The 26,554-nt window shown below is 39.4% G+C and overlaps 1 protein-coding gene across 2 annotated transcripts in view; it reads right to left on the reverse strand.

The window, feature by feature from the left end:
• The window catches only part of EMB3012 (embryo defective 3012), a 382,712-nt gene that overhangs the window by 338,899 nt on the left and 17,259 nt on the right, over nt 1–26,554 (reverse strand). For both annotated transcript variants that reach the window (XM_089417406.1, XM_089417405.1), the window contains exon 2: nt 8,380–8,645. In XM_089417406.1, the coding sequence (XP_089273532.1) occupies nt 8,380–8,645 (266 nt within the window). The remainder of the gene's footprint in view (nt 1–8,379; nt 8,646–26,554) is intronic.

The following is a 26,554-nucleotide window of genomic DNA, read 5'->3' on the forward strand; positions in this document are numbered from 1 at the left end:
TACAATGAGTTGAATATAGTTTACTGGAAAGGTCATCATGTTTGCATGTGTAGTGTTGGAGCTTCAGTTCGTTGGAGTCTTCTTGTTGAAGAATGTAACTAGTGTCGGTCTTCATAATCATATTTGAAATGTATTTGTCAAATGTGAATTCATGACATAGACTTCAATTACAATGAGTTGAATATAGTTTACTGGAAAGGTCATCATGTTTGCATGTGTAGTGTTGGAGCTTCAATTTGTTGGAGTCTTATTGTTGAAGAATGTAACTAGTGTCGATCTTCATAATCATATTTGAAATGTATTTGTCAAAAGAAAGAAAAAGAAATTTTATTATTAAATAAATTGGCTTATTAGGGCATGGATTTCATGCTTGGGTCAATTGGTTTTGGGTCAAAGTCTCCATTGAAGACTTCTAGGTTTTATGTTAAGTGTCTTTGTCCATGTCACAATGTAAAGAACCCTTCTTGAGAACTATTTGTCAAGAAAGAAAATTATTTTAATGTAAATTAGGTCAATTAGGCCTCTTCCACCAAGTCAGCCTCAATAAAAGAATTCGATCACCTAAGATGACTATATATAAGCAACAACCCGACTCATTTGGAGGACATCTCACACAAGTTCGAATTGCAGTAACTAGGAAGTAGAAAAAGTGCGAAGTTCCAGAAGGAAGTCGAAATCAAAGTTTTTGGGTCTCTCTCTCTCTCTTATGTCCAATGAAATTTTGAAGTTGCATCAAGGTCGAAGTTGTGGAGTTGCTACATCAAGGTCGAAGTTGTTAAGTTGCTGCATCAAGGTTGAAGCTATGAAGCTGCTACATCAAGGTCGAAGTTGTGAAGTTGCATCAAGGTCGAAGTTGTGAAGCTGCTAGGCTAAAGCTATTGAAATTGCTAGATTGAAACTGCAATCCTAAAGTTGGGTCAAAGTTCTGTTGCTGGGAAGCCAAAATTTCTGGATTGTTGTTGGGTTGAAGTTGTTGGATAAGAAGAGACTACTAAATCATCTTGGAAGGCTGACTTGGTGGAGGAGGAAGGTCTGTTGGTCTAGGGTCTTGGTCTATCTCATTTGAATTACTGAAGGAAGAGTTCTTGACTGGGTTTCCCCTATATAGGGGTTTTTCCCTAGTTGTGCACCTACATTTGGTGTCCTTGATCTTCGTGTTTTGGTTTTGGTAATTGCTTGATGAACTAAGATAAAAGAAGAACATAAGAAAAACAATAATAACTCAAAGAAATCACAAGTAATTATCAACAAGAGAAAATCTTTCTGTCTTTCCAATTTTCTAACATGGTATCAGAGCTAAGGTGAAGAAGAAGAAAAAGGTAGCCTGAAGATCTATCGAAAGAAAAAGGAGATTGAAGGAAGATCATTAAAGGGATAATATAAGGGGATAATCCTACTATCTACAAGAACTATGTCTAACTCAATGAAGGGAGAAAACAAACTAGAAGGAGCCTCCAACTACAGGGCATGGAAAAAGAGGATAGATCTCATCCTCGAGAAGAATAAAGTTTTGGATTTAGTTCGAGGAAAATTCAAGAAACCTACAGATGAATCAAGTGAAGCAAAGAAAGCAAAGTTCAGAGAAACCAAAATATTGGCCATGAACCTAATAGTGGATGGAGTAAAGGACAACCTCATTCCATATATATCCAACATAGATTCCGCTCAAGAAATGTATGAGGCTCTATCCAAATTATTCACAATCAAGAACATTAGTCAAATTGCAAGCCTGAAGAATGAATTAAGAACTATTAAGATGACAAAGGACGATATTGTGGCATCCTTCTTTATAAGGATATCTAGAATCAGAGATAGCCTTCAAGCAATAGATGAAATTGAACCAGAAAAAGAGATCGTGGTCACTGCCCTTCTAGGACTTACCAACATCATTAGTAAGCAACAAGGAGGAGGATGAAGAGGAGAACATCTCAAATGCCTATTCCGCTCATCACAAGAAAAGGGAACCTTCAAGAAGTACAAAGGACCAAAGAAGAAAGTAGACCTATCAAAGATTGAATGTTACAATTGTCACAAGATGGGTCACTACAAAAGTCATTGTCCAGAGAGTCCAAGGAATAAGAAGAGAGATAGGGATCAAGCAAATATTGTCGATGAAGCTCCACCAAAGAAGAACAAGATGGAAGAATATGAAGTCAAAGACTTATTTGCTAGGGACTCTTAGGGACTCTATCCCTTACATATCCTTCTATTCTAAGTTTTGAATTGTTTTCCTTTATGTTTTGATTTCTAGAACTTGTAGGTCTAACATGTCTTGTTAGAACACCTTTTATTTTTAGTTGTAGGTTTCCCTCAAGATTGGATTAAGAGGGAGCCTCCACCAATTTACCAAAAGATAAGTATTTTGTTCTTTGTTTCATCTTTTCATGTTTGGTTTCCTCCTCACATCAAGACTTGTTTGAATTATATGCTAATAACCTTTTATATTTTCCGTGTTAGGAAAGCTTGCTGAATACTCAAGGGTTATGGAGGAGACTTCAAAGGATAGACTTGAAGCATGGAAGAAGTTATGCCCTTCAAGAATTGATGTCATACAAAGTTTATTAAAATACAACTTGAGGTATGTCTTAAACTATAAGCTTTGTTATAAAGTTCTCTTCATGCAAAAGGTATAGTCATTCTTTCTTTTAAAATTTTGCTTTACATTACTAACATCGTTATGTCTAGGGTTTTGAATCACAAAGATTCTTGTTAGGGTGATTAATCATTAGATTGAATCTACCCTCATTATATTATCATTCTTGTGGAACCCTAAAAGGTTAATTGTAAAACCCTAACCTAAGGGTATGTCAATATTTATGAAACCCTAGTCTACTTAGGGTTATTGATGAAATCTAGAAAACCTATTCATTTTATGTTTAGGATTTTGGTATTGTTATGGAAGCCCTAGTCCTTTAGGGTTTGTTGTTAATATCTAAAGTTATGTATTGAAGCCCTACCTCTTTAGGGTTTGATGAATTAGGGTTTACGAGCAAAAACCTTATAATATTTGTAGTAAGATCCTAGGAATGAAGCCCTAGGTGTATGTTTGTCTGTTTGATCAAAACCCTAGCTTGGTCAAAATTGTTGTATGTCTAACTTTAATGTACTGATATTTGTGTCTTGGGTTTACCTAGTAGATATTGTTGTGATATGCTTGTGCATGATTATGAAAGCCTAGATATATGTATGCTAACATAATTATTGATGCTCATAGTTTGTTAATTATAGGATTTGTAACAAAACTTTAGTAGAAGATTAATATTCTAGGATATGATGATATTGTTTCTGATATGATGATAAAATCTAGAGTTTGCAACAAACCCTAGTAGAGTCTAAAATGTATAGTAAAATTGTTATTTGATTTAGTTGTGATGGAATCTAGGGTTTGTAATGAATCATAGTAGAATCTATCATATATATTTGAAAATAATATTGAGGCACTAGATAGAATGAGAGATTGATTTCTTGATTAAGTTGCTTTATGTTGTAGTCTAGGGTTTGTAACAAAACCCTAGCAAGAAATTGAAGTTTAAAAGTATGTGTCTCTTGTTGATTATGAACCTATCTAGGTTTAGGTATTTGATGTCTAAAGTCTAATGATTCCATTATTGTATTGACATGATTTTGATATAGTTAACTTCATGCTTTTGTATTTGGTTGTACTTATTGTTTAAGTTGTGCAAGTACATAATCTTCAAGATGTTGGAGATATTCATAAGTAAAGTTGACTTGATAATATTATGAAGAATGAAGATGATCAAGATGACCTTGATGTTTTAAAAAGGAATGAAGCCATGATAGGCTCTCTTAGGCCTCAGGGAAGGACAAGTCGATCTCATTAGAAGAATTCGATCACCTAAGATAACTATATATAAGCAGCAACTTGACTCATTTGGAGGACATCTCACACAAGTTCGAATTGAAGTAGCTAGGAAGCAAAAAAAGTGCAAAGTTCAAGAAGGAAGTTGGAATCGAAGTTTTTGGGTCTCTCTCTCTTTCTTGTGTGCAATAAAATTCTGAAGTTGCATCAAGGTCGAAGCTGTGATGCTGCTACATCAAGGTCGAAGTTGTGAAGTTGCATCAAGGTCAAAGTTGTGAAGTTGCCAGGCTGAAGCTATTGAAATTTCTAGATTGAAACTACAGTCTTGAAATTGGGTCGATGTTCTGTTGCTAGGACGCTGAAATTTCTAGATTGTTGCTAGGTCGAAGCTACTGGATAAGAAGAGACTACTAAATCATCTTGGAACGCTGATTTGGTGGAGGAGGAAAGTTTGTTGGTCAAGGGTCTTGGTCTATCTCATTTGAATTACTGAAGGAAAAGTTCTTCACTGGGTTTTCCCATATATAGTGTTTTTGCCTTGGCTATGCGTCTACATCTGGTGTCCTTGATCTTCGTGTTTTGGTTTTGGTAATTGCTTGATGAATTAAGATAACATAAGAACATAAGAAAAACAATAATAACTCAAAAGAAATCACAAGTAATTATCAACAAGAGAAAATATTTCTGCCTTTCCGATTTTCTAATACTTCTTCAATTAGACTACAGGAGGAGGTGGCAATGACAAGTTCAGTTAGAACGAGTTTAGACTTCAATGTTAATTGGAGAGAGAATGAGTTAAGACTCCAGCGTTGATTGGAGAGAGAACAAGTTGAGATCTTAGTTAACTCGCAATCACAACTAAAGGAAACTTGTGATCAAACTTGGCCTCCTTGGATGCATCAAATTCTATCTATAAAGAAAAGGACGAAGGCACAAGATCATATATCATTCTTTATTTTGGAATGCACGTCAGTTGTGGATCAATAATGCGCATAGATTTAGGAGCCACAAGTGCGCAACGATCAATATTCATAGAGCAGGTCGAGACTATTTCTTCTTTGACAAATAGATCCCAAGAAGGATTTGTTACAATATGACATGGACAAAGACACTTGACATAAACCCTAGAAGCCTACAATGGAGGCTTTGACCTAAAAACAGTTGACCCAAGCATGAAACCCATGCTTTAATAAGTCAATTTCTTTAATAATAAAACTTATTTTTCTTTTCTTTTAACAAATACATTTCATAATGACTCAAATATAATTATGAAGACCGACACTAGTTACACTCTTCAACACTCCCTCTTAAATAGGGAGGTATTCATAATTACAAATATATAGAGGTATCCATAATCTTGGATAGCTCCACTTTCTTCTTTGGTCCTTTGTACTTCTTGAAGGTTCCCTCCTTGTGATGAGTAGAATAGGCATTCGAGGTATTTTCTTCTTCCTCCTCCTCGTTGTTTACTAATGATATTTTGGCTTCTTCTTGACTACATGCATTCCACATTTGTGCAAATGTCAGAGTATCCTTCCAACTATTAAGTCTTGATGCAAAGGCACTCCAAGATTTTGTTAGTCCTAGAAGGGCAATAACTGTGAGCTTCTTTTCTAGGACAACTTTATCTAATGCTTGGAGTTCATCTATGATTCTATCATTTGTCATCTTAGCAGTTCTTAGTTCATTCTTGAGACTTGCTATTTGACCAATGTTCTTGATTGAAAATAACTTGGAGAGAGCCTCATACATTTCTTGGGCGGAATTTATGTTGAATATATATGGAATTAGGTTATCCTTAACTCCATCCACTATAAGGTTCATAGCCAGGATTTCGATTTCCCTAAACTTTGCTTATTTTGCTTCACTTGATTCACCCATAGGTTTCTTGATTTTACCTTGAACGAGATCCAAAACTTTGTTCTTTACGAGGACGAGATCTATCTTCTTTTTCCACGCCCTGTAGTTGGAGGCACCTTTTAGTTTATTTTCTCCCTTCATTGAGTTTGAATTTTGATATAGTTCCTGTAGATAGTAGGCTTGTCTCTTTATATGATCCTCTTTAATGACTTTTCCTTGCCTTTTCTTCAATAGATCTTCAACCTGCATTTTTCTTCTCTTCTTCACCCTAGCTCTGATACCATGTTAGAAAATCGGAAAGGCAGAAAGATTTTCTCTGGCTGATAATTACTTGTGATATCTTCGAATTCTCATTATCTTTCTTATGTTCTTTTATCTCAGTTCATCGAGCAATTACCAAAATCAAAACACAAAGATCAAGGGACACCAGATGTAGCACTCAACCAGGGCTAAAACCCCTAAACAAGGGAAAACCTAGTCAAGAACTCTTCCTTCAGTGATTCAAATTGAGACAGACCAAGACCCTAGACCAATAGACCTTTCCTCCACCAAGTCAACTTTCCAAGATGATTCAGCAAACTTCAATAGTCACTTCTTAGTCCAACAGCAACAGCCCAGCAACAACTCATAAATTTTGGCCCTAGCTTCACCAGCAGCCTTCAAAATTTCGGCCTCCCCAACAACTACAGAATTTCAGCCCCCCGGCAGCAATCTAGAACTTCGCACAAGTGAGATAAAAGAGAGAGATTTCAGCTTCTTTAGTAATATGTTGGCCTCCTTATTCTTTGGTAGACTTTTCTTTTTCTTCCCTTGAAATTCGCACTTTTTCCTTAGCCCAGAAACTGCAGATCGAACATGTTTTGTCAATGTTTCAAATGAGATCGAGTTGCTCCAATATATAGGCTTCTTGTGAGATCGAATTCCAATGTTTGAGGCCAACTTGTCCTTACTTGAGGCCAACTTGGTGGAGGAGGCCTAGAAGACCTAAAATACAATAAAATAAATTTATTCTTCGACAAATAGATCCCAAGAAGCGTTTGTTACAATATGGCATGGACAAAGACACTTGACATAAACCCTAGAAGCCTGCAATGTAGGCTTTGACCTAAAAACGATTGACGCAAGCATGAAACCGGTGCTTTAATAAGTCAATTTCTTTAGTAATAAAATTTCTTTTTCTTTTCTTTTCACAAAATCATTTCATAATGACTAAAATATAATTATGAAGACTGACACTAGTTACAATCTTCAACATTTGTCACCTTGGTAATCACTGGTATTATCAAATTTTTGAAGTAAAAGTTGACAATCTCCTGTATTTTTTTTCTATTATTTTAAATTTCGAACATTACCATCAATTGTTGTAGGATGTTTGAGAGTGGTTCAACCTCATTAGACCTCAAATGGAGAAAGTAGAATTTCAATATCACATTCAGAATTTAGCAAAATTTACAGTTTCAGCAATTTAGGATTGGAAAGATTGTAGTGCTTCCACTGGATTCTATTAAGTACAAGGCTATGGGAATGGCACTTAACCAAAAGCACCAATGTATCATTTCCACTGGATTCTATCATGTACAAGGTAATAGTAATGGGAATGGTATATAATGAGATTGGTATTAATCAAGAGCACCAAGCCTCATGTACCTCGATGTTGGCGGTGCTGATCATTGAGCTCCTCTATCACGACCATAGTAAATACTAAAAATGTACCCTACACTCAAGAAAAATCACTGATTAGAACTATTAAAGTTTTTTTAACTTTAGTTTAACAATTGAAATGGAGAGTTTGAACAAAATCAGACGGTGTTGACTGATGGCCCTGGAGGACCAAGGTAGAGGCAAGCACTTAAGGGCAAGAGGGTGCTATTAATGATGAGGATCCCAATATAAGTGATGATTTTGATGATATGTAGTTATTTGTTGTAGAATGATGTTTTTTGGACTCTAAATGCCAATTAGGCCATCCATGTCTATGCATTTTGTTTCAGATATGTATTACAATTCACACTCGGGGCCCTTCTGCTATATACACCCATAGTACTTACATGCTAAATACATGATCAAATTATGCATATTTGATGTCTGATAGTTTGGATTTACAAATTATGCATATTTGATGTCTGATAGTTTGGATTTACATTCAATTGTGTATGTGTATTATTAAATTTTGCATATTGATGTATTTTTTAATAAACCAGTTCACAAATTAGTTTACAGACCGGTTCTGATCCTGGTTCTGATAACTTTGCTCGTGATGATGGATCATGAGAGACATTTATTATTTTCTTGATGTGATTCTGTACTACCCTCTCAGGACTTAGAAGTCAGAACAGATCATAATTTAGTTTCAGTGTGCGATGTATCACTTGAAGGCATCTTATATAACAGTTTTATTTTAATATTTATGTATCAATCTGTTTGCTTATGTTGTCGTTGCTTTAGGTGTTTAAAAATGAAAAAAAAAATGTATTTTTGTATTTTTTCACGTTTACCAATATTTTCCCCAATATTGACAATAAGTTATATTCCAGACCCTTGGTAATATATTTGCCAACACGATAAATGTAACATTGCTTCAAGTTTAGTCACATAAGACAACTACGGCAATGTATACCTAATTCCATTATAGCAAAATACAGAAAACAAACACATTACTAAGCAAAGCAATTAAAGAAAACAGTTATAGCTCCAAAGACCTTCGTCATCAAAAGCATGAACACGAAGTGTAGCGAGCCCATCAAGATCGAGTTTGACAGAATGATGAAAGATCTGAATCCGTGAGATTCTGTCAATGAATACTTCACAGCGGATAACCTGTCCACTGCGGATGTCAGAGGCATGGACTGCTGTCACTTTCTTCCCACTAAATGGAGCAATGGAGATTAAATGTGCACTTGCTGAGCACTGACTTGTCTCATTATATTCTGGTATGACGGATAATATTTCATGATGATCCCATGTCCTGTCATCAACAAAGAAAAATCACCCGGTAAATAAAACAGTTTTAACATATGGGCATTGACTGAAACCGATAACATCATTGTAGCTCTCAAAGATGAGCACTGAGATCTACAAAATTATCAAATAGCCAACTGAAATAAACACTATGTTTGAGACAAAGAATGGTAACAACAAAACCACCAAGAACTTAAGATAAGAACAATTTTATTTATTTCCATTTTTATCCCTCATGTTGCATCATGGTTACCTTCGAAATTTCATCACACGTTGATGTGAAAGATATTTGCAGATGATTTTGATGGATTACTGGTGAGATCCAGGTGCATTACATGGATGCACACACTTTCCCTAGCATTTCCCTTGTGGCTTCTTCTGACCACTGTTTAGAGGCAGGTACATGGTCTCTAGAGGAAAGTAGCTGTTGTACTAACAATTCTTTGTTGCCCCTAATGCACATCAGGACCTTCATGGCTTTATTGATTATGTACCATGGTCCATGTTACAGCACTTTCATTTTACTATATTTCAGCTTCATAGTAACATGATGGATATGTTTATTTTTCAAAGGGGTGTTCCACACCTTTCCCCTTTAATTTGAGGTTTAGCAACTACATGACTATGGTCTAAAGAAGTTATGTTGGTTACTTGGTGGGTGATAGGCTTATGAGATGATTTCCCTAGCACACTGGGTCTATTTTCCCTAAGGATTGCACATTTACATGCTTGATACTGTTCACTTTGAATGTTCCTAGCACATTAACCCCATCTCCCATGGTTCCGACAGTTTTATTGATATATCTGGTGTATTTCTTATGGTTGGATACATCCTAGTGTGAGCACCCTAGGACATGGGGGTATTTTTTATGCATATTGTTACCCACCACTAGTGGCTGACCCCATAGGAGAAATTTTCTCCTAGAATTGTCTTCAGCCAGCAACCGGCAGCCCCTTGCCAGCCATCTGATAGCTTTGATGTGCTACTTCTCTCCACACCTGATCTAGCCATTATGTACCCTCGCTCATCTACCATGATTGTATGTTTGAAGGTGGGCCATCCAATCCAAAAGGTATGATTTTTCATTATGTATTTGGGTGTTTATACTTGTTTTTCTTCGGCAAACTTGGACATGGATTACTGGGAGACTTGGAAGAAGGAAGGGCTTAGAATGTACTCTAGTTCTCTTACCTTAATTGGGAGGTTAATCCTAAATCCTAGTCTCGTGTGATCTCCTTTATTGCTTATTAGCTTTAAGAATAGTACTACATGGGAAACCTTGATTTTGGTTGGATGGTCCCGCTTCCTAATACCATATATCTCACTCCCATCCGCTCATTACAAGCCCTTTTCACATTTTCCTATCTCAGTCCACATTTGTCCATTGGGTCCACAAGGTGTTAGCATCCCCTTCCCCTTGCTCACACCTTGGGTTGAGCTTGGAACGATGCCCCAAAGATGTAGCTAAAAGAAAAGATAAATGCATAATATGGCCACATACAACAAGAAATGTACCACAAAATGCAAAAGATGGTCGGGACAATAAATTTTAGCAAGTGGGCAAAAGCCAAACATGAGCTTTACCCCCTATCATTATAGCCATCACCCTAGTTCCTTGGGCCCCTATGAGTGCCCCCTGCATCATTAAAGAACACATGAATGTCCCAACCCCTGGTGGGCAATGAACTACCCTACCTTAAGGGGGTAATCAATGTTATATCTTACACAGCATGCTCTCATCCCCTATACCCCAAACAGTGAAATAAAGAAAAGACAATACAAGGCAAAAGGCATATGAAATAGGGTGGAAAAAAAAAGGTTGGATTAATTCATGTACCGCGATTGCTCCCTCCTACGTTCATATACCCAAGGTATGGGCACTCCTTATCATAGCTACCCTTGTACCATGACATGTGGCATGGAGTCTTCCCTTTGTCCCCACTCTGTTTCATCATTTTTTCACATGACACCTGTTATTTAAAGGGTGTACCTTGGACCTGTCATTCCCTTAGAGGTTGAAACCACCTAATAGGGTCCTTCATTAACCACTCCTACCCAGGAAGGTAACACTAATACATGTTCAAAGCCCCAAATTTGGAAGGGAAACCCACTATGAAGTTCTCATTTTTTCCCTTGATTAACAAGCTTATTTACTCAATTGCACTAATGAATCATTGTATTTGAAGGTGAGGAGATGCATTGGATCTTATATAAGATTGTAGGTGGGTTTTCATCTTGGACTTGGCCTCCCTATACGGGATCCAAGCCCTCCAGAGGGTCACAATGGCATTTGTAGGGTGACAGTTGAGAGCCATGGGCTTCCACTGATGCAGAGCATTGATTGCCACACGATAGGCTTCTCCAGCCCCACCATTTGCTTGTCTGTGCCTCGATTATTCGAGATGATTATGCACTTGGACCAGGATCCCCCAGCAGGCTACACATTGCACCCAAGACTCGGCAACTGATCCAAGGCCCAGAGGAGGTTATGTCTTTCCTGGGGAGACATGGGAGGGCATGTGTCATCTTCTAGCCCTCATTGATGGAGCATCAACTTGATTTTGAGCCATTTGGAGACCCATGAGACCCATTTTGGAGCCCAAAACCCAAAATAGGGGTCTTGGAGATGTTTTGCAACATTAAAATGGTATCACCCTCTTCATTGTGATTTTTGAGGCCCTCTCCCACATTTTCAGCACAAAGAGGCCTCAACATTGCCCTTCTAGGCCTCCACACATGCATGATGTCAACCTTGTGTGGTCTTAGGAGAGAGAGAAAATCATTTTAAAAAGCTATCATGGTTGGCTTGTAACCATGTGTAGGCTACTTAGCACACTAGGCATGTAAAGGGGCTTTATCATTAGTAATTTGAACTCATGGTACTTGTATAAATAAATGAGACCTATTCTCATCCCAAACCATCACATTTTGGATTTTTGCATAGCTCATTAGAGATTTCGAACCTGCAATTTGGAGAAAGATTTGGATGTTGATGGATGAATTTTAATGTTTGGATCTTTTCACTATATTTCTTGGAGGCCGCAATGCCTTGTTGATGGATGGATATACTTCACGTTGTCTCGTAAATGCTCTTTAATGATGTATTTCTGATTTTCACTAATGTCTAATGCATGGAATATTGTCTCTTGATGGAATTTGTGCCCTAATTATTGAAGATTGTTCTAGAATTGTAATCTTGAGAAATTTTGCATGTGTTATTCATTGATAATGTGAAAAGAATGTTCCTAATGGATATTAATTATATTTAATCCATGAAACTCCATTAAATTGAGTTGAAGAGGGTAAATGCTTGAAGGGGTAGTTAGGGCTTCCTCTTTAGGCCTCCTTGAAGGGCAATTTGGTCAAATCAAAGTTCCCATGACTCCAACCTCCCAATGGTCTAGGCACTAGTCTTGTCCCTTGGTGGTCACCCTTAAATTTTCTCCATAAACTATCCTCCTTTTCTTCGTCCCTTTAAGGATAAGGAGGCTCATCTAGGGCTTGGTGTGAATTCCAATAGAGGAGGAATTTTTGAGTTTTGCTTGGATAGAAATCTTCCTTTGTGTCTCCTCTAAAGGTGCTCAAGTTTTGGTGGAATTCCCACAGTGAATTCTCCACCAATTTTGATGCCCTAGTTGTCACATGAAGAGGGAGCCCTAAAGGATAATCCTTCAACTAATGGATTCTTTGAAGGCAACATCTTTAGTACTTGGTAAAGTAAATCATTCATTGCCTTTTCTCTCTCTCCTAACTTGACCTTGGATGCACATACATCGTGTCAAATATCAACCCTAGGTCTCGTGTAGTTTCTTTTCCAAGGGGTTTTTCGTGGAAAGTCTTAATAGCTTCTCCTAAAGTTTGCACTTTGTTGAACCCTTCCATTGAATGAGCTACCTTGCCTCACTTCAAGTGAGTAATAAAAGAGGCTCATCTAGTGCCTATAAGAACCAGGGTGATGGCCATGAGAATGGGGTAGAGCTCATGCATTAGCTTTTGCCCATGTACTAAATGCGTTTGTTCCAGCCATCTTTTGCATTTTGTTGTACATTTTCTGTTGAATGTGGCCAATTATGCTTTTTTCTTTTCAGCTGCATCAACCTTCGGGGCATCATTCCAGGCCCGACCCAAGGTGTGGGCAAGGGCAAGGGGAAGGGGAAAACTAACCCTATGTGGACCCAATGGAGGAATGTGGACCCAAGTGGGAGGAATGATGAATGGGACACATGCCAAGATACAAGGTAGCTAATAAAGGGGAAGCCCACACTTGGATATAAATGTATAGGAGGGAACAATCGAGGTACATGAGTCACCCCGACTTTGATTTTTCCACCCTTCTTCACATCCTTTTGCCTTTTATGATTTTTCTTTGGTTAACTACTCGGAGCTCAAGGAATAAAAGCGTGATATGTAAGGTATAACAGTGGATACCCCCTTTGAGGTGGGGTGGTTCATTACCCACCAGGGTTGGTACAATCATGGGTTCCTGAATGATAAAAGAGACTCATCTAGTGCCTATAAGAACCAGGGTGATGGCCATGAGAATGGGGTAGAGCTCATGCATTGGCTTTTGGCCATGTACTAAATGTGTTTGTTCCAGCCATCTTTTGCATTTTGTTGTACATTTTCTGTTGAACGTGGCCAATTAGGCTTTTTTCTTTTCAGCTGCATCAACCTTTGGGGCATCGTTCCAGGCCCGACCCAAGGTGTGGGCAAGGGGAAGGGGAAGGGGAAGACTAACCCTATGTGGACCCAATGGAGGAATGATGAATGGGGTTAAAATGAGTGGAAGGGGAGTGATATATGTGGATGAGGGAGCGGGACCACGTAACCAAAATCAGGGTTTCCCATGAAGTACCATCCCTAAAGCCCAAAGGTTAGTAAAAGAGATCCCACTAGACTAGGGTCCAAGGTTAACATCCAAAAGAGGTCTAGGGGACAAGGGCATAGACCTATCCCAATCTTTCCACTGAATCCCCCCATTAATCCATGCCCAAAAGTTTCCATGATAAGTAAACTACAATACTCAATTACCAAATGACAAGGCATACCTTTAAGTTTGGGAAGCCCACCTTCAAACATACGATCATGACAGGTGGGTGAGGGACCACGTGGTTGGCTCAGGGGGCGGAGAAATGGCACAACGAGCTAGTTGGTGGCTGCAAGGGGTTGTTAGATGCCGGCTAAGAACCATCTTCTAGAAAAAAAAATCTAGGGATATCACCCACAAAATGGTGGGTGACAATCTACAGTATAGTTCAAATGGAACACTATATTTTCTACACACATTTTGACATTAATTTAAAAATTCAGTGGCTAGTGGACCCTATTTTGACCACATGGTGGTTATTTGGTAGAACACCTTGGTTTCACACTTGTATTGAGGTTATTGAGGGGTGGATGATGCTTTTAGTTAGGGCACTCACCTTGATTGACACATATGTTGAGGTGCCCTCACATTATAGCACTATTTTATTGTTTGAGATGGGATTGTTGTTAAATTTCTAATACCATCCATATTTATTTTCTCACGGCAATTTAATTTATCCCCATTTTATTATTTATTAACCAAAATAATAACAAAATCACCAAAAAATAAAATCAACGGTATCTTTAACTTCTAGAATTAAAAATATGTAGCAGAAATAAACTAGAGAGATCAATCACACATTGCAAAAAATTAATTAACCCACGACAATTTTCCTTCCTTTCATTATCTGGAAAATTTGGATTTTTCAACTCATGGAGATACAAGGAGAAATACAATCTGGAACCTGCAACTTAGCTCCCTCAAAATGAATTTGGCCCAGGTAAATCAGCCTTATGAAAATTTGCCTCCAGATGAAATCACTCTGAAGAAGTCAACCTCTAACAATCAAATTTGTGCCCTCCAACAACTCGATCTGCACCCTACCACTAATGTGCATTGGGAAAACCCCATCACTCCAGCAACTCGACCTCCTCCACACAAACTCGATTCCCTTCCGACAACTCGACCCTCTTTGATTTGCTCAAACCCACTTGCACTTCTCCTCCTCTACACATTGGTCACTAAACCACTCACGTTACAAAGAAAATTGTTCTCTCGTGACGACTTGTTCACACACTAGTGCTCTTCGTTGTGTCTTCACCTCCATCGCTAGCCTCCATTTATAATCTTAATTGAGTCCAAATCTCTAAAATCCCAATCTCCCCTCTAGAAGCATCTCCTGAAGATCAACGGCTAAGATTATGTCTAAGTCACCTCAATAATTAAATTAATTATCCTTAGAAAATAACCCAATAGTCCGCAATAATTGAATGACTTTAATTATTGTACTTTTCCTAAGTTAAATTTACGAAAGAAGACATAAATCACTAAAAGAGGCAAATAATGTCTTCCACATGCTAAGACACCAAGCAATAGAAGACCTTCCGATGCTACTCACATTAAAACTCCCTCCTAGCAAGGAAGGGATTCTCCACCACCCCCAGCTTATCCCGATACTTCACAAACTTTCCCTTCACTACAGGCTTCGTGAGAACATCTACCACCTGCTCCTCTGTAAAGATGTACTGCAATCTCACAACACCCCTCTAGACCTTGTCTTTGATGAAGTGATATCTGATCTTGATATCCTTGGACCGATCATGAAACACATGATTCTTAGAGAGTTTAATGCAACTCTGATTATCACCATGCATCGCTATTGACCCCATCTGCAAATCATATAATCCCACAAGCATCTTGCGAAGCCACACCGCTTCACAACTCACCATACTCATTGCCATGTACCTCTGCCTCTACTGAAGTGAGTGCCATTGATTATTGCTTCTTGTTGAACCATGAGATCATGGTTGATCCCAAGCTAAAACAACATCCAAATGTGGGCTTTCTGCCCACCACACTCCTTACCCAATCATAGTCTGTGTACCCCTGCAACTCCACTCCTCTAGCTCTGACATAAGTGATAAGGTGGTATTTGATGGACTCAAAGAGAATCCTTTGAGCCTTAATTTTTCCTTTTTTCATATTTGTCCACCTCTTGAGCATTATTCTCATCTAGTGCTAGAACTTTTCCTTGAATGAATTTCATGACATCATTTTCTTTAAGGGCTAAGACAATTAGGCTTTAAAATTAGATGCTCCATCAAGCTTATTGCTTTCCTTCCACATAAACACCATTGGATTAGACATATAGACTAGGAAGAGAGTTGCTACGAAACTGTTCTTTCAAATATATCTTCAAATATAGTTGCTTAAATGATGATATTCTTTTTTATGCCTTGGAAGAGTGTCTCCAAATGTGATCTTTGCTTTCTTCACCTTAACTTTGATACCATGTTGGAAAATCAAGTGCAATGGAAATGAAGCTTGATTCTCCTACTTGATAGTTATTTGCAAATATTAATCTTCTCATTTTAGTTATTAGTTCTTCTTCATCAAACAATTATACAATATTTTAGTCTTTCAAGATCACAAAGAAACAAGAGACACAAAAGTTTAAGCTTCAAGCCAGGGCAAAACCCCACAAAGGGGAAAACCCAACAATCCTCTTATTGAATCAAGTCAAAATGAGATATCCAACACAAGACAAACTATCAAATATTCCAAGTCAGCTCTCCTCTCAATCTTCTTCAACGACTCAAAGTCAACAGAAGTCAAAAGTGATCAAATCTTCTCAAATTGGTCAACAATCTCTGAATTTTCGACCCTTACTACAAAGGTAGAATCTCGGGCCTGTTACAGACTTCACAAAAACCTTAGAATCTCGCACATGTGACAGATAAGGCAGAAAAATTGGTCTTTTCTTCTTCCTTCGATTTTTCTTCTACTCCTCTGAGTTCGGCTTGATTTTTTTCTTTGTTTGGTGCAAAGATTGATGTTAGATGTGTGTATTTTTTTGTCTACCAAGTGGTCGAATAAATGTCCTTTATATATCTGTCTAGATAGGTGATAAACAGCCACACAAGCTGACTTGACAAGGAGAACCAACATGGACCTTTGATTGACTCCTTTTGACTAAAATAAAAATCCTTTATCTTTTTCTTTCAAATGTCAAATATGACATGACTCAAATACAAAATCCTTTGACTCTTTTTTACTTATTGAGCATGAAGAACATGCTTGACCAAAAATAAAATAATAATAATAAATACATCAATAATTATTTTTCATTATGAAGACCGACACTAGTTACATTTTCAACACCTAGGTCAAAATTGCGCCACCTCTCACTGTCTCGTCAGCTGTTGTTTGGGAAACTGATTCTCCCGGCCTCTGGAACCTTTGTCCAGCTTATGGCTCAAAATTTCTCCTTCTCCCCGGCAAAACGAAAAGCTCCCCAAGAGGGCTTTGCGCTGCCTCTCGGCAATGTACTCGCCGGAACTAGAAAAGCTTCCTTTGACCTCACTATCTCTACCCCTCTCTCACTGCTTCAATCTCACTGAATCACCTCCGCCAACTGAATGTTGCTACTTTGGAGATCGATTTCCCAACAAAATTGAATGCTCAGCTGATTTGGTGTGTCTTCTCCAAGCCCCACTGACGACTTCTTATAATCCTCCATTGAGACTTCAACGGCCACAATTAAATCTTAATCAATCGCTAGGATTAACTAGAAATCGATCCATGTACTTTGTTAGAACATTCCCAATATGACTTAATTAATTCATATTAATTAGTCATATTCCCTAAATTTAGACATAGGGAATATTTTAAAAATGACTATTGATCTAATTAAGTCATCTCTAGGTGGAATTCCAGAAACGATTTCTGGGTATTGGAGAATACATGTATTCTAGCCTCTCCACAAAATTTCATGATGCTACAAAAACTAACACCCCCACTTAGCGAGGAATGTGTTCTAGAGTTGTTAACCCTGCAACAACACTCTATCTCTACATCATCTTCTGTCATGTTGTTGATGTATGGCTGTTGTTGCCCATCAACTACTGCGCAACTCTGATATGTGTTGCACATGTGTTGTTGTCAATGTTGCATAACTCGTACTCGTATAAGACTCGTCACACTATTGACTCGTCGACTCGTATAAGACTTGGGAACAACCCGTATAAGACTCGTCAAAATACAAAAAAATGTTAAAATACGGTAAATTTTAAGCACAGAAAGGAAACTAATGACAATTCCAATCCTTATAAGTTATAAAAACCACAATATATGCAATAATTCATAACATCATCTCATATCTATAAAAGTACAACATAACATATTCTATTTTTATAAGCAAAACATTTAGATATTGAATAAGAAAAGGGCTCATGATTCCATAATTAAAATAAAAAAATGTGAGCAATTTCACAATTCAAATACATGTCATAAATGATAAATGATTGTCTCATAACAATCTTGAGTCTCATCACTCATGGACGATTACGCCTACAATAAGCCCTCGTGGAGCTAGTACTAACATCAAAAGGCTGAAGCAACTGATGCAGGTGTATTTGGAATCTCCATTTGAGATAGCAAAATAGAGATATCCTCGGTCTCTTCATCAAAACTCAAATCAGGGGACTCCTCCCCCACAACCCAATCAGACTCTAAATCAATAATATCCAATAAAATTGGATTGGTTGCACTTGTTTTGTGAGCATTCGAAGGTTATAATAGATGAAAACCAACTTCTCCAACCTCTCATGCTCCAACTTGTTTCTTTTTGTTGTGAATGTGCTCAAACACTGAGCAATTGCGCTCGCAAGAAGCACTGTAGGGTTGACTCAGAACTCTGACAGCGAATTCTTGTAATTGTGGTGCCTCATTGCCACAATCTATCCACCAATCAACTGTAAAAAAATAACAACAAAGATTATCAGTTTGCAATGCCAAACATATAAAAGAGAACTAGCAAAATTACAAGCTAAGTTCTAACAATTTGCACTTACAAGGCATTTTCTTGTCCTTGAGACGTTGGCTTGAGCTAAATCCAAACATGCCAGATGCTTCCTTGTACATATCTCGTTGTATGTTGATTTTGTCTTGAATATCTTGATCTGAGAACATCTTCTCAATGCATATCATGACACCTCTCATCACCTCAGGATCTCTTTGAATGCTAGACCCCTCATTATAGAATAAGCTCGGATTGAGATATGCTCTTGCTACATGCAATGGTGAATGTAGTTTGTCGGTCCCACCTGGAATCAATAATTTGCCATATAGGGATATAATTAGATTCATTTCCCTTATAGAAAGTCTTGATGGCCTCTTTGGCCCTGTCCATGCCCTCATAAATAAATCCCATTGCAGGTTTCTCTCCATCCATCAATCTCAAGACTTTCACAAGGGGCTCAGTGAAGCTGACAATCTCAGTGACTTTGTCCCACAAACTATCACCAAAGAAGGAAGCTTTCACAGACAATGCTTCTGATTTTGCGCTATCTTTCCAAAATACCCATTGCTTGCTACAAAACATTCTTCTCAAAGCTTGGCACTCATACAAAAGGCTTTGGAGGGGAAGAACGTTTGTAGCAAACCATGTGACAATTGGGCGACTAAGCTCACCCTGTGTGAATTCCCTCATAAGGTTCAACACCCAAGCATGATTATAAATATACTTGGTAATTTGCTTGCATTCTTGCACAACATTTTGCACCCACTCCAACTTCCCAATGTCCTCTAGTATCAAGTCTATGCAATGGGCAGCGCAAGGAGTCCAAAAAATGGTGGGATATTTGGCACAAAGCAACCTTTCAGCTGCCACATAATTTGTTGCATTGTCCGTGATTACTTTGACAACATTTGCAACCCCAACTTCCTCCACCACATTACCAACAATGTAAAAATCAAATGCATATCTTTTACATTTACAGATGCATCAATGGATTTTAGGAACATGGCTCCTTTAGGGCAAGCTACAACAAAATTTATTATTGTTCTACCCCTCTGATCTGTCCACCCATCAGACATAATTGTACAACCTGTAAATTTCCATGAGCTTTTAATGCTCTCCAATTGTTCCTTGACACACTCAAGCTCCTCATCTCACTCTTTCCCCCTAAGTGCATTATAAGATGGGGCTTTTTATCCAGGGCCAGCGCTTGCAATGGCAGAGATAATTGTACAACCTATAAATTTCCATGAGCTTTCAATGCTCTCCAATTGTTCCTTGACACAATCCAGCTCCTCATCTAGCTCTTTCCCCCTAATTGCACTATAATATGGGGCTTTGTATCCAGGGCCAATACTTGTAATGGAATCCACCATGGGCTGATAAAAATAAGACTTTGCATAGTTGAATGAAAGACTGTTATGGTACCAAAACCTCCTCACTGCCATATCTGCCTCCTTCCTCTTCTTTTCATTAAAATTATCCAAGGGTGGTTGAGATCCTGGAGTTGTCCGAGGATTGAAGAAAGAAGAGGTTATACTCATGTTAACCACAACACTTGAAGAGGAGTTACCAATACCTGGACTTAGAATCTGTGTTTCACTCTAAGATGAAGATCTACCTATCCCAACAATCTCATCCTTCCTTTTTGCCCTCTTAGAACTTTCATCTTTAATGGCTTCCAAAGCAGCTGCCATTTCAGTAGTGACTTCATCAAGGCAATTTTGACAACATCCCACACCATTCCCAAGAATTCTAGCTAGGTGGTATTTTAACCTATTTATGCCTGCATGCATTGTGGCATTGCAATAATTGCACTTGACATGGTGGTCATTACCGGCAATGATTCGTTGACCATGTGCCCATGCCGGATCACGAGACTTTCTAGAACCCTTTGGTGGCATGGTGACAGAATCTGGAAGAAAAAAATAAATTTTAAAATTTAATTGATATTTTTTTGGTTTTCTCAGCGACAAAGCCAAAAAAAATTGCGAACTTAAAAAAATAAATTGAAAACAAAAAAAAAACTAGATTGAATACAAAAAGAATAAAAAGATTTACATGGAAAACATTCAAACAAGGTTCATGAAGCCTACCTGAAGCTGGGTCTGATCTGATGAAGCCTCCTTTAGCCTCCTCCAAGAGCTCCTTCACTATGCAATGGAGTCACTCAACACTCATAGAAATTAGCCAAACACTCAAATGACAAGTGAATGACAAATGGAAGGGTGAGGGATGCTTATAAAGCATTTTCTTCCCTCCAATTTCCCTTTCCCTCCACCTCATTTCCAAAAAAGAAAAGAAAAATCAAAAAATAATTGCCTTTTGAGGGTCGACGGCTCTTATAAGGGTCCGATGCGGGTCTTATACGGATTACCAAGTTTAATAAGAAAGTCCAGTTCTTAAGCGCGGGTTCTATGCGAGTGACCCAGCTCGCTATAGAACCCACCAAGACCCGCGAGTCTTATACGGGTGATGCTTCACTGGTTGTTGCTGACCTTGCAAAATTGCTGCCAAGTTAACACTGCATCTGCATTGCAACTGCCTCTCCATCTGTTGTTGCTGCAACTGCAACATCTACAAATGAAAAGCATCCAAAATACTGAATGAATTGTGATCAGTAAGATACATCTGTCACCCAAGTCTCTGACTGCTGTTAGCATCTGCGCTGCTGCTGACTTTGCACTGTGCCACCTACACTGCTACCAACTCTACATTGCGCTCCCCAGCATCTAACTGCAACTAGACTCTGCATCTGCCACTCTAACATCTGACACATCAACTATCACCGATCCATCCTGCTACCGAAATATTGTGGGCTCCCGTAGCAAGGTATTGGTTCAAGAGGTAGACATCTCAAGAATCCTACCCATCTGTAGCACTCTAGGGCTACAGCACCAAGTCACCCCATTTGACTCCTGGGGTTATGTCACCAAACATGGCGAAGTCTTTCTCTAGCCTAAAGGAAAGCCTATCAATCTCTATTGATGTTGCCTGCTGGTCTTGCTTCTCCTCTTTGTCCTTTTTCCTGAGAGGACACTGGATGTTGTGGTGGCCAAGCTCACCACATCTTAAGCACTTGACCTTCGACGGGTCCTTCTTCTTCTTTCACTACTCCCCTTGTCCCTGACTAGGACCCTTCAATGCAAGGGCCAAATTCTCCTCCTTCACCTGCGTCGACCCGTTGCTGTTGCCACTAATGGAGCTCTTCAAAAGAGCTCGTCTCAACTTCTCCTGCTACAAATTGGCCCACATCCTATCCCAACCTGGCAAGGTTTCTCTGCCCAAGATGCTTTAGATGAATACTTGTCACTCCTCTGAGACACTGTTGAGTGCCAATCATACTAGCTTTGTGGGTTGAGGCGCTATCCCAACAGCTGACAATTGATCTCGGGTCTCCTGAATCCAGGTGAGGAAAGGGTCTATGCCTTCCCCCTTCTGCATCTTGGTGCATCTCAACTTTTCCTCCAAATAAATCTTACGTTGCTCGGAAGTGCCCTGGTATAGCGTGGAAAGTGTATCCCACATCTCCTTGGTCATTCCCTTGGCCACTATGTGTGATACAACATGATCTCAGACACCATCTAGGATCAATCTCTTCGCCCTCGCCATCTCCTTGTATTCTTTCTATTGATTTTCATCCTAGGGAACTGCTACCACTGCATCAATATATGGCTTCAAGCCATATTCATCCAAAAGGAAGGACATCCTTGCCTTCTAGATGACATAGTTGGAAGCCTCGTCCAACCTGTCTTGATCTCGAAGTCCAGTTGTGGCCATCTCAGCAAAATATTCGAATCCTCCTCTTCTCTTCTGCTCAGTTGCTGCTAGGCTCTACGCACTCCCTGTTGGATTGAGTAAATCTGCTCACAACGACTGTTGATCTACAAGAGAAAATTGAACTTTTGAAGCTAGAGGGTCCCCTGAGGAAAATGTCCCTCGGTGTGTGCTCTTTCTTCCTCCTGATGCTATTTTGCACTAGCAACTGCTGCAAAATACTATGACCAACTAGAGATCTGCTCTACAAGGAAAATATTGGTTGCTCCCTCTGCCTCTGGTAATCCTCGAACTGGAGAAACCTTATTTCTCTATCGCTCTTAGAGAAATTGATTTTTCCTCAAGAAATTGACCCTCCTGGCCAAGAAATTGCGTTGCCTCTAAGGGTTTCGAACTGTTGCTTATGCAGAGCTACGAAATTCCTCTTCCCTTCTGCATTGAGCTCTCCGGCTTACAATCTGCACTCTGATACCATGTGAAAATTCGGCTAACCCTGAATCTTGTTGTAGTAACTGATGTTATTTCTTCTATTTGTTAATTCAATTAAACAAATTATTTGTTGTGTGCTACAGCAAATATCAAAACAAATACAATGCGACCTTCACAAATTAAAAACATTGGAAGAAATAGATGCACACACACAAAATACACCGTTGTATTTTGACTAAATCCCCGGAAAAACCCAACTCGAGAAAACCGGTGCAGCAACTAAGGGTTTTAATTTTATGCAATAGCGAAAATCTGAGTACAAACTATGGATGCCCAAACTGGCTATCCAAGCTGAGGAAAATTAGGAATAATAACTAGTGAGGAAAATTCCTCACTCCACAGGCGATCCAACATTAACCTCAGCTCAAAACAAAGTGGTCCCTTGCAGTCTCTGCGTCAACCTATGCAGTCACTGCGTCCCTCTAGCTCGGAACTGTGTCACCTCTCACTATCTCGTCAGCTGTTGTCTAGGAAACTGATTCTCCCAGCCTCTGGAACCTCTGTCCAGCTTCTGGCTCTGAATTTCTCTTTCTCCCCAGCAAAACGGAAATCTCCCCAAGAGGGCTCTACGCTGCCTCTCCATGGCAATCACTGCCTCTCTGCAATGTACTCGCTGGAACTGGAAAAGCTTCCTTCAGCCTCACTATCTCTGCCCCTCTCACTGCTTCGATCTCACTGAATCACTACCGCCAACTAAATGTTGCTACTCTGGAGATCGATTTCCCAGCAAAATCAAATGCTTAACTGATTTGGTGTCTTCTCCAAGCCCCATCGACTTCTTCTTATAATCCTCCATTGACACTTCAACAACCACGCTTAAATCTTAATTGATGGCTAGGATTACCTAGAAATCGATCCATGTACTTTTCTAGAACATTCTCACAATGACTTAATTAATTCAGATTACTTAGTCATATTCCCTAAGTTTAGACTTAGGAAATATTTAAAAAATAACTAATAATCTAATTAAGTCATCTCTAGGTGGAATTTCCATAAATGATTTCTAGGTATTGGAGAATATATGTATTCTAGCCTCTCCACAAAATTTTGTGGTTAGAACAGATACGATGCTACAAAAACTAACATGAAACATGGAGAATATGGCATCCATCATCACTCCCTCTCAATCGGGGAGGAGATCCTTACTCCCTGTCAACTAAGGAGACATAACCACAAGCCTTAGCCTGTCTCAATCATTAGCTACTTGTTCTTTCGTGGAGATATAATTGTGGTTATAGAGCTCCTATCTCGCATCACATCATACCGAGCTTCGACCTTCCTAGATGATAAACATTTTATGGAGCCAAACTCTTTCACAATCTATCTTCGTGATAGGGTTTTTGCCATCATCCTTTTAATAAATAATATTACTTTCCATTGATCATCACTAGTATCTCTGACAATAATAGTACTTGTCAAACCATTCAATGTAGAGCGAATTATAGCTCCCTCTATCCATTTGATGAAAGTGAACTTCTAGATCTGTATCGAATTCATCATATTGTCAAGAGTGAACAACAAAATATCTCATGACTTCCTATATCAATTAGCTATCTTTCTTGCCTTTATAGTGTATAGACTAATGGCATATATTCTTCTTGGAAGTCATATCATATCCCATACATTATGATGTCTTTCAGAGTTGCCAAAACAAGTGATGTTACTTCAAATTTCAAACTGTAAGATCCTTTAGGTCAATTTGTGCTACTAGTTCCCTCTGAAGTCGTTATAACTTCCTTCCTTGTGTTCTTCAAGAAACCATATCAGGTTTTGTTCAATATCAATATGTGTTCTGCCCATCGGTCTGTTGATTTGGGGTAGCATCAGATGTGCTCTAGCCATGAAATTTGGTGGAGAGGTTGGGGCACATGAGATCTCCAATACGCAAAAAGGGTTTGGGCAGATTCTAAACAGATCGGAAGATATTAAAATAATTAATATTTTTAATGTGGTCCCTAAGTCTAAACTTAAGGAAAATAAAATATTAATGTGTATTAATATGAATCTGTGTTAGAGCGGCCCAAAAGACATGGATCAAGCCAGATCTAATCTTAGCCGTTGATAAGGGACTTAATCTCGGCCGTTCATATGTCAACAGGAAAAGTATAAGAGGGGGCTTGAGGGTCACTTGGAGTACACACTAGAGTGATCAGTCATTCTATTCTCTAGAGCAGGGTTTGCTAAGAGAGATAGAATTAGTGATCGGAGAGTAGCTGAGGGGCATTGAGTACAGAGAGGCAGAGATAGTGTCGGGAGAGCAGCAGAGCAGCCAGAGAGTGACGCAGGAGCAGCCAGTGCTCACGCAGGGCCACGCAAAGGCAGCTAAGTGTTGCGCAGAGCAACAGAGAGGCCAACGTAGCTGATGTAGAGGCTCAAAGAGCCGAGGCAAGGCCTCCTGGGGCTGACGCAAACCAAGATATGCTGACGCAGGGCCAACGCTAAGCTAGGAGAGGTTGACGCAGTCTAGATTGGGCAGACGTTGGGGTTTCTGGGGCAGATTGGTGTTGAGTAGCTGCTGGAAGGATTATTTGGGGTTTCAGCCAGTAAATTTGTCAGAAACAGAGAGGTATTACTTCTAAGGAAATTCTTTGTTGGGTAGGCCAGTTTCGGCACCGAGATTGTACTCTGATATTGCCTAATAAGAAAACCCTCAGATAACTGCACCGGTTTTCCCACATTGGGTTTTTTCAGGGACATTGGTCCAAAAATAATGGTGTCATATGGTGTGTATGTTTATGTTGTTTCCTTTTAGTTGTTGATCTGTAATATGTTGAGCATGCACTAGTGTTTATTTTCAGTATTTACATTGTAAATAACTTGTTAAGGAAAATAACAAGTAGGTAGGAATAAATCAGATAAAGTGCATGGAGGGTTTCTAACTAAGTAAACTTAGAAACTTCAACATGGTATCAGAGCGTGATTGCAAATCACAGGAGGACTAAAAGACATTAGCTGAGCGGAGCAATAGCAGCAGAAAACAGTTGTCCCGAGGTGACAAAAGTTGTTTCTAGCAACGCAGAAGCCAAGGAGTGTGACGCAAAGCCAGCCAGGGCCACGCAGAGGCAGCCGGGAGTTGCGCAGAGCCTCAGAGAGGCCAGCGTTGCTGACGCAGAGGGCCAGAGGGTTGACGCAGGGCCTCCCAGGGCTGACGCAGACCCATCCAGGGTGACGCAGGGCTAGCGTGAGGCAGAGAGGGGCTGACACAGTCCACAGATAGGCAATTGTTGGGGTTTAGAAGGCTGGAGGAATATTGCAGAGTGGAGCTGGTGAGGTATTGTAGTCAGAACAGTACCTGACAGAGCAAGGCCAGAGGAGTTGCCACTAAGGGTTTCTAGCCGAGGAACCCAGATCAGTGGTGCGACTGCACAAGACGATTAGAGTAGGGGGCATCTAGACAAGCGGCAAAAGGATTTCCAGGAGGGAAATCAGGACTCAGAGGGAGTCCAGAAGAGAACTTCCAGATGGGAAGTAGAGGCTCAAAGGAGTCAAACAAAGAACTTCCAAGAGGGGAGTAAAGGAGCATCATGGCACTACACGGCGTAAGAGACCAAGACAGACTAGACGAAGCATCGAACATCGCAGTTTGGAAGGCCAAAATCCTTTCCGTACCTGACAGGAATCGTGTCAAGAACTTCGCCTTGAAGGTAATAGCTATCCCAGTCGACCCCAGTGATAATGATAGGTACGAGGAGGCAAAGGCAAGGGCCAAGAGAATTATCCTTGACGGGGTCAAGGATCATGTACTACCACACATAGCTGAGAAGGAAACGACATTTGATATGTGGGAGGCTCTCAAGAAGCTGTACCAGCATCAATGTTGCACGA

Source organism: Pinus tabuliformis, chromosome 3_2 (assembly GCF_031772625.1).
Source record: "Pinus tabuliformis cultivar Carrire ecotype Pingquan chromosome 3_2, CPIR1, whole genome shotgun sequence".
Classification (NCBI taxonomy): Eukaryota; Viridiplantae; Streptophyta; class Pinopsida; order Pinales; family Pinaceae; genus Pinus; species Pinus tabuliformis.